At 35.2% G+C, this 12027-nt stretch overlaps 1 protein-coding gene across 1 annotated transcript; it reads right to left on the bottom strand.

Annotated features, from left to right (window-relative positions):
- Positions 1-533: 533 nt before the first annotated feature.
- Positions 534-8383, bottom strand: LOC103499471 (NADH dehydrogenase [ubiquinone] 1 alpha subcomplex subunit 13-B). Its single transcript, XM_008462480.2, has 3 exons — positions 7837-8383; positions 1039-1110; positions 534-945 (listed from the first exon to the last, which is right to left on the bottom strand). The coding sequence occupies exons 1-3, from the start codon at positions 8049-8051 to the stop codon at positions 801-803; spliced, it is 432 nt and encodes a 143-aa protein (XP_008460702.1). The 5' UTR covers positions 8052-8383; the 3' UTR covers positions 534-800.
- Between the last annotated feature and the right edge of the window lie 3644 nt (positions 8384-12027).

Raw genomic sequence — 12027 nt, 5'->3', positions numbered from 1 at the left:
GTTTGTAAAGTGTCATTCTAAAAAAGTTTTAATAACGAGACGTATGACGGGCATGGATCCTAAGTATTTTCACTAGTAGTCTAAGTTGGCAATTTGATAATAAACTAGAACTTTCACCTATCAATCACTCGTCAATTGAAAAAGAGTGCATGAAAGATACCACCGATGCATATGTTACTATACTTAGGGAAAAGTTACAGTACTACTATAGTAAAAGTTATACTTCTCATCAAGTTATACATTAATTCAATGTTCATTTATTTCACAGACCCACATAATTCTTCAATATTGTTACTTTTGTGATAACTATGAATTGAAGTATAGAAAAATTTCCAATCAATTATCAAAATAGAAGAACTAAACTTCCAATGTTGCTCTTATCAATTAGAATTAGTGTACTCCAAGAGAGTCCATTCGACTTTCCAACAATTATTCCAATAACCACAAACAAGGTAAATATTTGCTGCAACTTAATTATAATTTAACCTTCCACAATCACTTTCATTCTCAAAAAGCCACTGCTACCATATAAATTAAGTGAAAAAGAAAGAAGATAAATTCATATCTAATTCCAAGTCCGAACTTTTTAGTGAGATACATGAGTAGAAAGAGCTGTTCGCCGAGTAAAGAAGGCAATTTTAGCAGTAGTATTTGCAAAGCATTTGAAGAAATTTTGACATGCTTTTATTTTTTTAAGGAGAGCCATGAACCAGCAAATCAAGAAACCCATATGAGGATAAGTTGCAAGAATACAAAACCAAACTACATGTCAACCACAAATGAGTCTGTTTGAAACAAAATCACCAGACTTCGGGTCGTAGCTCACCGGTTGCTGGAGGCATCCATTTTCCAGAGTTGTAAACACTTTCACCAACTTTCCAACCAGGCACATCCTTCATAACTTCAGCCTCATATTCGAGGTAACTCTTCCACTCTTTGACAAATCTGGAAAGTGAGAACAGACAAGAAAATGATGTAAAACTTTTTTAAAGCCATCGAAGATTGAGGGCAGCCTACACAAAAAATCATTCATTTTACCTTTCATCTTCCTCGGCTTGAAGCACAGGCAATATTGCTCGCCGGGCTGCATATTTTTCTTCTTTCAGCGCCCTAAAGAGATAGCAAAGGTAAGTAAAATATATACTATATTTTCAGGCCAATGCGCTGTACATGCTTTATGTCCTCATTGTGAACTTCATAGTGTACGATAGAAATATAGAATAGTAATCTAAACTTATTAAACCAACCATAAATAGGAAGAAACAATGGGCGAATGAAAAGCATGACATCATCTTTAGCATATCCCCAAACCAAATGGACAAAGGAATATAGAAGAAACCATGAGACGCTCATCCTTTAAATGTAATACTCGGATTCATCTTAATGTGTCATGTGGTCAGCCCGCTCATCTCCTTTGAGTGAATGGAAAAGATGGGAACAAAGGGGAGCAGATAACACCATTCTTTTAAACTATCTATCAATCCCGTAAACAAACATTCAAAGTACGGAGAACTCACTTTTCCTTCGGATGCAATGTAATACAGACACCTTTCATTCTAAAGATGCTTTTGCAGTAATTCAATGAGAGAACAATATGCCATGAAAAACTAAATAAATAGACAAGTAAAGGTAGTAAGGTTAAAATTCAAATGATCTGCTTGACTACATTCAACTTCCCTAGAAAACTAAATGGATGCATGCATAACTTAATACCAAGAAATTATCTTATGGTGAATAGAAGTTACTAAAAAACCAGTGCTCGACATCTATGTCCGTCTATGGAAGTCCTCAAATGACCACTTTTTGCAACAGTCAAATAGGAAAGGTCTACTTTTATTACCTATTCTTGGCTAAATGAATCCAATTAAATATGTAACTTTTAATTTTATCAAATTAAACCCTGAGCTTAAATAAATGCTAAGATTAATACATTGACTTAGATAAGCTTCAAATTTTGTCAACCAGAGTTCTTATATGACCAGACAAGAAGAAGATCGTGGGATATATACCACAAAGATGCTAGAGATATGATTGAGGAATTCCTCCTCAAAGCTCAAGGACACAAATGTACAACCTATAGAACGGATCCTGTCCAATCCATAGTTTGGGAAAGAGGCTGATTTCTTTGGTGTGCTTGTGCTTGTGCTATTAGTTGGGTGTTGCGAGGTGAGAGGATAGAAGAGTGTTTAGAAGGGTTGAGAGGGATGCTAGAGAAAATGGTCTCTTGCTCGTTTTCATGTTTCTCATTGGGCTTCGACTTTGAACGTTTTTTGTAATTATCCTTTAGACACGATTTTGTATGGTTGGATTCCTTCTTGTAGAGGGAGTCTCCCTAATGGACTTGGTTTTTTATATGTTCATATATTCTTTCATTTTTTTCTCAATGAAATTTATAGTTATTACTTTATTAAAAAAAAAGTAAGAAAAAAATATCTCCATTGTCATAAGTCTTATGTTAAGATACCAAATAGTATCTTAAACTTCTATTAAACTTTTCAACAAATACAAAGGGAAACTTACAGCTTGAGCTCCAAACAATTATCCAAACGATCATTCACAACCAAAATAGAACAAGAACAAATACTCAAACTAAAGAACGATAATGCTGGAAAACACAATAACAATGGAACCTGGAAATCTGCCTTCCTACCCTGCAAGGAGGAATTCAACCTGTCTTCTCCTCCACCAAAATCTTCATACCCCCCTCTGCTCTCCATCCCACCTTTTCATTCCCACTACTAAGCAAAATTCTTTGTGAAGGAGGTGGTGAGGCTTCATGGTTTTCCTGCGTCCATTGTATCGGATAGAGACAAAGTGTTCCTCAGTTATTTTTTGAAGGAGATGATTAGGTTGGCGGGCACAAAGCTGAATAGAAGTTCAGCATACCATCCGTAGTCAGATGGACAATCAGAGGTGGTGAACAGTGGAGTGGAAGTCTACTTGCGATGTTTTTGCAGTGAGAAACCAAAAGAGTGGGTAAAGTGGTTACCATGGGCTGAATATTGGTCTAATCACTTTCCAGAGGGCTTTAGGCATGACACCTTTTCAGGTTGTATATGGCCGTCAACCACCCCCTTTGATTTACTATGGTGATGGTACAACAACAAAAGCTACCTTGGATGAACAGCTAAAAGATAGAGATATGGCCTTGGGTGCCTTAAGAGATTATCTGCGGTTGGCACAAGATCAAATGAAAAGATATGTTGATCAGAAGAGGAGAAATGTAGAATATGATGTCGGGAATTTGAAGGGCTCTTGTATAAGCCTCTTTCGTAGTTTAGTTGATGCCTCTCCCCTATATCTGCCAATTTTTTCGGTACTTTGGAGGATTAAAATCCCCAAGTGAGGTTCTTTCCTTGGTAAGTTTGACACGGTCATGCTAACACGATCCATCAACTCAAGAGGAAGTTGCCCACACTAGTTGGTCCTTTTTGTTGTATTCTTTTCCATAAGCCAGAGTTCTTGTGTAAGTCTTTCTTTTAGTTTGGTTGATCCTTCTTCCCCAGATCTGTCAGTTTTTTTAGACTTTGGAGGATTAAGATACCCAGGAAAGTGAGATTCTTTCCTTGTTAAGTTTTTACATTGTCGTGTGGTAGAACTCAATCCGGAAGAACAGAATTTCTTGCTTTATTGATGAATATAGAATCGTTACAATGTAATTGAATTGAGTAAAACTCAATTCAATAACCAAGGCACTCTTGTTCTTCTCTCTCAAGAAGTAACAAGCCAAACTAATCTCTTCACAAAACTTAACTACCTTTCCCGCCCAAACACTTTTCTATTTATACAAACTCCCACCAACCTACTGATTTAATAGACCAACTAACAACATACAGCCTATTACAACGCAGCCCACTCACACGTGTAACTTCTTTTATTTCCCTACTGTATTGAAGTATTATTGGAGGTCTAACATTGTGCTAACACGATGCATCAACTCAAGAGGAAGTTGCCCTCACTGGTTGGTCCTTTCTGTTGTATTCTTTGTCGGAAGGTGGAGGAAGAGACCTAGACCATATTATTTGGCGTTGTGAGTTTGATAGTCCCTCCCTCGTTCAAAGATAATATGTATAAATGGGACAACTATCTTCAATAGTATGGGGGTATTTATGACAAAATCAAAAGCTAAGTGATGTAAACCAATCGAGAGAACTTTCTTAATGTTTAAAAGTTGTGAATACAAGAAGACAAGTACTTTGTTTATAGCAAACTAATCTTAATGCTAATTAATAAACGAAACTAATCCTTAATCCTAATTAATAAAAGAAACTAATCCTAACTAAAATATAAAAGAAACTAATCCTAATCCTAATAAATAAAAGAAACTAATCCCAACCCTAGTAGATTACGGATTTGACCATAATATCCTATTCCTACTACATCATTCTATCCCTCCCAAAAAAACTTGTCCTTGAGTTTTAAAACGAAAATGAAGGTAAAAACAAAAAAGTAGGCCCGTCGAATGGAGGCATCTCAAAACATTCAACATCAATAATATCCCAATTTTGTGATTCCTGCCAATCGATCCTAGAACTAATGTGGTAAAAAAGAACTTTGTTGTCGAAGAATACGCAGATTTCTCATAAAATGAATAAAAGTCCATTTTGTGAGTGTGATGAAAGTCCAAGTGGTTGGAGTTTTATTTCTTCAGTAGGTTTAGATACGGGCCAGATGACAGGTTGTATTAATATTGGATGGAGTTCAAAACCAATCTGGGTCTGGAGATGATTATGGGTCAAAATGAGTGGGTCATGAGCTGAGAAGACCAAAACACTTTTGTTTGGAATACACTGGGTCATCTAGGTTGGGTTAGGAGAAGGAAAATGGATGGATGAACTGTGAAAATAATTATGGAACTGAGTAAGTGAATGCACTCTTGGGTTGGGTCAGAAAGGAAATTTTGGGAGCCATTTTCGCGAAGTCGTTAATCTCGCAGTGCTGCTTCATCTTTTTTCTAGCTTGTGAACGATTGTAAATGGGATGTCAGCTGCCTTCCAATTATTTCCTTCGTCAGCCAAGCAATTTTGTTCTTCCTTTCTGTCTGGTGTTTATTTTCGGTCACCTTTGCCTTGTCAGTAATTTCACTTAAGTATCCAAATGTAATTTTGTGTGGGTTTCCCAATTTTTCCTCCAAATTAGGTTGCGACCTCTCCATTTTGAAAATAGATTTGTTTTCTTTTTCTTTAAATTTTTCTTCTTCCAAGTGAGCTCTTCCTTGCACATTTTACCTTTTTTACTCAGCTCATCTTCTTCGATTTTGGCCCCAAACTGCTGTCAAATTGAGATTGTTTTCTAGCCTCTGTATTTCTTTGTGGATAATCGTTGAAAGGTTTTTCCCATGTGGTTTTCTGTTTTTGAGGCCTTTTTTCTATTCTCTCAGTAAAGTTGGCCACAGTCAGATTCTTTTGCATAACTTTTTAATTTTGTTGATAAAGAATTTGTTCATAACCTGGTGGTAAGAATCTAATTTTCATCATCTTCAACATTCGTTGCCAATTTCTATTGGACTTTTGCCTATCAACTTTCTATTCAACTGAATTTGTTTCCACCAAACCAACATCCTTGATTTCAACTTGAAGACAATTAATTGTACCTTTTCGTCCTCTGGTGTGTTCACATAATCGAAAAAGTTCTCAACATTCTATATCCAATTGAGGGAAGTTTCCAAGTCCGAATTGCCATTGAATGAAGGTATGTGGATTTTATCTTTTGGACTTGATCATAATATTTCTGAAAATATCACCCTCTTCCTCAGATTTATTTATAGCGTTTTCTTTCAAATAAAATATATTTAGAGTCTTGAACTTCTTGGATGGGTTCTAGGAATCTTGGAGTTGGAAAAACTATGTGATCCCTCTCCTTTGAGTTCCAATTGCCTCCGATTTTTTCTCTAAAACTTCTTTCCACCGCTATTTGGTTAGGACTTCTTCTTTCATCTCATATGTTTTCCTCTCCTCGTTGAGGAAGGTTGATCATATGTCTTGAAAATTTTCCCACCATTGTAGTCGATTCTTGTCATTTCATTCCACACTGAATTAGAATCTTAGTTACACTGGCTAGAATCACTATATCAAATTTCAAATATAATAGGTTCTTTGAGAAGATCGAACATCGGCAAAATTATTATATTGTAATTCTTCTTCTAAATCACTTGAATAAGAATTCCAACGTTTCTAAATTTGACTTTCTCGTCAATATCAACTACTATATCTTTTCTTTGTCTTTCTTGAGTGATAATAGTCCATTCTTACAAAATCTTGATAAATCATTTTTTTTTTTTTGAATTTTAAGGGTTCTCCCTTGTTACATGTGTGTTGTTTGACAACGAGCACAACTCACAAAGCTCCCTCTTATGAACGGCTTCACAAAGAGTTTTCCAGTCTTCCACCATAGGCAATCAACATTGGCCCAGACGGGTGCTCTCGCACCAATTTGATGTAAACCAATTGAGATAATTTTATTGATGTTTAAAAGTTGTGAATACAAGAAGACGAGTACTCTATTTCTAGCAAACTAATCCTAATCCTAATTAATAAAAGAAACTAGTCCTTAATCCTAATTAATAAAAGAAACTAATCCAAATCCTAATAAAAAAGAAACTAATCCTAATCTTAATAAATAACAGAAACTAATCCTAACCTCAATAAATAAAAGAAACTAATCCTAATCCTAGTAGATTAAAGATTTGACCATAATATCCTATTCCTACTACATCACAAAGTAATGAGGATTTATACTTTAAGTGGACAATATTGTAGTACTATAAAATTACGGGAAATTAATTGTCAACAATAGTTCTTATGAATGAACAATGTTACTTTGCAAGTATTGAATCTTCTAGTTACATTTTTTTTTATAGAAACAACTGTTTCCAACTTTCCATTGAGAAAAAAATGAAAAAAAAAAAAAAAAAAACAAGAGCATACGGAAAAAGAAAGGAACCCAAAGGGATATCTTGTTGGCTAGGAAAGGGATGTTCACTTGATGATTTGGGGAGTTCCTCCTCCATCTGCCTTTCAAAGAATGAGTTCGTTTTCTTTTTTGGGCAAGGATGTGCGTGGTTTTAAGGGATCTTTGAGAGGAGAGGAACAATAGATTGTTTCACGGTGTGGAGAGAGACCCTGGGGAGGTTTGGTGGAGGTTTAATGGGATTTACGACATTTTATAATTATGACTCAGGCAACATCAATCTTAGTTGGAAACCCTTTGTCTAGTGGCTTTTTGTGGGCTTCAATCTTCTAGTTGTATTGGGAAAAAGAAGACTTTTCCTTGGGTGTGAACATTTCATTGCTGAATGTGAGCTTTTTCTGTCTATCGTTTTGAGTATTAATTCTTAGTTTAATTATGAGTAACTTATTGATTGCTTGAAGGAAAATTTCCAAAAGTAAATGGAATTTTGAAGATATAGTACAAAACGTAAGAAACTTAAGCTTCGTCGATTTAAAGTGAAATGCAAAAATGGAAGGGAGAAGATGCATCAACCCACCCTCAATCAAAGTAGTCAAGAAAGTGCTAATTTTTTTAAAAACAATTGACTTGATACAGAATCAAATCCAGGTACCGAACCTAAAGTCTCAATACAAATTCGCTCCAACGCATCTAAGCAGAAAATCGGTAAAATCCAAAGCAACCCAAAGCAAGAATCTCCAATCTCAATAAAAATCAACAAATCCCTAACAAAAATTCTGGGTCCAGAACTCTAGTAAATCCCAATCAAACTAGCCCCACTATTCGAGACTCCGATACATAAACCAACCCATTCCATTACCGGTGAAATGATATAAAACAGGCAAATACCATAGACTAAACTAAGATAATGGGGGAGAAAATACAGACCTTCGGATCTTATTGCCCTTGCCGACCTGATACATCCCCCAAGAGAATGCACCAAAAGCAGTAAGGAAAATGGCCATGGCACTAGGGCCTTTAGTGGGAATCCGGCGAGCGTAGCGAACCGGATGGAATCCACCTGGCGGTGGCCCGTCTTGGAGGATCGGCATATCTTTGACGCTAGCCATGCCAGGCTTCTTCCGAATCGCGGCCTCCGTCATCTCAGAGAGCTTTTTCGACGATCAAGTGGACGAATTAAGCAAGAGTTGGCTGCAATGGAGAAATGGGATTTGGGAATTGGGAGGTTTCGAAGACGAAAGAACCTGAAAGAGATGAAGGAGAGGCTGAAGTCTAAAGTACAGAGGGAAACAGTGGAACCCGGGAAACAGTGAAACCCGAGCGTATGAAAGCCCACTTTGCTGCCTAATAAAAGAACGCCACGTTGTTGACTGTGAAGATTTATGTCACCTGCAGGTTAACAAGTCATTGCCCTACAAGGATAAATAAAATTATTTCGGGCGTATCAATTCGTATTTTGTATCAATTTAAGGCTAAATTATAGAAGTCTCATTGTTAAAATAACTACCTTTAAATTTCTTATACGGGGATGGATCATGTGAGGTCGTGAGTTTTTTGGAAAAGTTATCGATGGAGAATTGAGAATGACGCGAACATCTACATGCATAAGGATCGTTGGTCGGTGGAAAAGGGTTTATGCCTTAAGAACCATAGTTTGTAGTTTGAATTGATACAAAGAGGATATGTGTATTGAAATTTATGTCCTAAAACACGTAGTTTATAATTTAAATTACATTCTATTCAATAAAGTAGTTATTGAGGATTTATCAGTGAAAATAGAATATCTAATGTAGACTTGAACTTTATGCAAACACATAAACGTGGATCAAGTTCGAGTTTATAGCCCAAACAGTTTTATAGTATATGAATAAGGTTGGGTGCTTTATTCTGGGGACGTTATGGATGCGACCCGCTTTATAGTTAGTACAAACGATATGATCCTAAATCGTTCATATAGAGATATGGAAGCGAAGGCATCCTATGTAAATAGTTTACATAAGACTGAAACAATGAATGTAACGACCCAAACTTTTAAACTAAGTTAAGGTCATTACTCAAAAGACAAATAACAATTTACACTTTCTCTAGAAAATACGGACAACTAAAATTCTTATAAATTCAATACCAAATAAATGTTCACAGGACATAAAATTATCAAAACTAAACAAAAATAATTTGAAAACATGACCTGTGGGTTCTTAACACCTTTTTAAGGAAATAAAGATAAATAAATGAGACAAAACTTATAGTAAAATGTCTAAAATTTTAAATACTGAAAAATATATAAATAGACGTGGAAGCTAAACTATGTCCCTATATGGCATGTCACGGATCCTGTGAGAACACCCCTAGTCGTGCGGGGGATTGAAATACACACTCCATAAACATATCTGTAATACATAGGTACACCCCTAATTGGGTGAATGGTCCCGTTGGAACACTCCTAGTCATGCAAGTGACCCCGTATACACAATATAATTATGCCTTGATTGTGCATGTGATCTATAGGTATACCCCTAAATCGTGCGAGTGGTTATGTAGGAACACCCCCAATCTTGCAAGTGATCCCATAGATAGGATCATAATACAGGTTGTCACACCCCTCCCAGACTACCTGCTAGCTTAGACCGAAAGACGACGTGAAGTCGACGGACACGCTTTTCTTTACATGTATCTGTTGACTCTACTTAAATCTTTAATGTGATAAACTTGCCAATCTAATATATGAACTAATATACAGGCAACAAAACACAGCGGATCCTATGCTAGTCATACACATACATGAAGTGTATCTCGGAAATAACTGATTTCACGAGTAAACCTAAAGACACCTCAACCAAAATATAACCAACAAAGGTTTACACAACCGCAACTCCTAAAACTTACATAAACTGTGGAGTATCTATATATATTCATCATAACACAACAGACTATAAGCACAACTCTAATCACGTACGCTGACAATCGATATCGAAGCTTCAGCGGACTAAGGCAATTTATCAGGCACCGAGAACTCGATCTCTATCTGGAAAAGTATGTAAAGCATTTTGGAAGGATAAACTATATTGCTCAGTGAGTGACTTAGTTTAAAACTAGAATTTAAAAGTAAGAGCAAGTGAAAGCTTACACTTATAGATTTGTTGATACAAGTCGTAAACATAGATGTATAATATTTAGACTAACTTCCTTAAATTACTTAGTATATACGTTATTGAAATCTAGCAAGACATATTAAGTATATCAAAATATTTTAACTATCATGACAAATCTACGTTATGTAGGGAAAACCCAATACACAAACGTTTACAAGCTCTACGATATAGTGGGGCCCTCCCAGCACTCACGACAGCATCGTTGTTACGGAGTACAATCAACGTCAACAATGGAATCTAACTAGTGTGCACACGGTACCATATAGCCTCGAGCTCAACACCTCAGTCATGTAGTTAATGGAAATATCAGAAAAATCATACGAAAATATTTAAAACATGTCTGCCATCTTATCTTTCGTAAAGCTCAAGCTTACTTAGATTATTCATGAAAAGCTGTAGTTCTTAAAACAAAACTTGGTAGCTCATGCTTTGTTTGAAACACAGTGGTTCAAATAATTTTCAGACATTCGATAATCACATGCTAACATAAATTTTCATTAAAAAATTTAGTCTCGAAACTCATACTTGAAAATAATCATGGAATTCAAATGATTTTCAATGTTTTGTAAATAAACATGTAGATCAGTCAATCATAATTAATATTTAGGAGAAAGAAAATATTTTTAAAAACTGGTTTTGGTCACTCACAGTCTTAGACTAGTTTCCTGACGTGTAGATCCGACCTATTTCCTCTTGGCCTGTCAAACAACCAAAATCGAGTATAAGAACCTAAATATTATGATCTTCAAATTTTATGCTTAACATGACTCACTAAGGAAAATGCTAAGGAAGTCTATCTTTAAAAAAACAATAAACCAACTCTATACACTTATCAGAATTTCCACTTTTCAAATGATCATAAATCTTCCAATACTTAACCAAAATGAGATTTATTTATATCAAATTCTTAATTTTGAGGTCCTCTAAACCTTACCTGAAGACATGTAAGTCTGATTCCCTATGGATAAACTCAAATAACCCTCGAAACAGAACAACTTCAAGAATCGCGTGCACACGACCTCTTTAATTTGTCCCTACAAATTAACTCATTTTTAGTCATTTTTTATTCATGATTTCTTCATAAAAGTTGTAGAAAATTAAATAAGCTTTCCAACCATACTAAATAGAGATCCTAACTCTACCGGTACACTCTGCAATACAAGAAAAACCAGAGACCTCCTGTTTTTGCGTGAAAACAAGCTGCCCTGTTTTCTTTGTCAAAAAGCACCTAATGAACATTAGAATTTGCTCTAACTTTCTTCATAAATTTTGTTTGAAAATGAGTTAAATTTCAGTAAATATAAACCTCACCTCTTAATTCATTTTGAAGAGTTCATAACGAATTAAAAACCAGTGATGTGCAGAATGAACCAAGATTCAGCCATGTATACAATTTGCTTGAGTTCTCCTTGTCTTGTTCAACCTCAAAACTTTAGTAAAATTCCTCTTCTTCTTCCTTCCAAACTCTCTCTTAAAGTTGCTCTGTAATTTGAAGAAGGAAAAATGGAAGATGGATGAGAACTTTTGAGGAAAAAGCTTGGCGGTGGCTAACAAAACAAAATGCACTGTTTGTTTTTCTTTTTTTCCTTAACTCTCTCTTCTTCTTCCTTTAATTCCACTTTCCCCTTTTATCTCTTCTTTTCTCTTTTCTTTTTATAAAAATCAATACTTATATATATATATATACACACATATATACCAAATTTCTATTTTCTTTTATTCCTTTAAAAAAAATTCAAAGAATATATCGGGTTTACACAGGTGGGGTAAGAAATTTAACAGACAAAATTAATAGATACACTACAATCCAAAAGCATGTAACATCATCATAAACATGACATGAATATTAATCATAACGTCCTTAAGCATGTGATTAATATATCATTTATCATAAACAGCAACATAATATCAGTCATCATCATCAATATAATATCAATCATCATCTATAACATCGTATTACGCATTT

The sequence above is a fragment of the Cucumis melo genome, chromosome 5 (assembly GCF_025177605.1).
Source record: "Cucumis melo cultivar AY chromosome 5, USDA_Cmelo_AY_1.0, whole genome shotgun sequence".
NCBI lineage: Eukaryota > Viridiplantae > Streptophyta > Magnoliopsida > Cucurbitales > Cucurbitaceae > Cucumis > Cucumis melo.
The sequence above is the reverse complement of the archived record's forward strand: the minus strand, read 5'-3'. Positions and strand labels throughout refer to the sequence as shown.

Excerpts from the sequence above, each read along its gene's own strand:
- LOC103499471 (XM_008462480.2), bottom strand. The coding sequence starts at position 8,051 with ATGACGGAGGCCGCGATTCGGAAGAAGCCTGGCATGGCTAGCGTCAAA. Across the intron at positions 1,111-7,836 it reads AAGGGCAATAAGATCCGAAG|GGCGCTGAAAGAAGAAAAAT; the intron begins GTCTGTATTTTC and ends CTATCTCTTTAG. Across the intron at positions 946-1,038 it reads CAAGCCGAGGAAGATGAAAG|ATTTGTCAAAGAGTGGAAGA; the intron begins GTAAAATGAATG and ends CTCACTTTCCAG.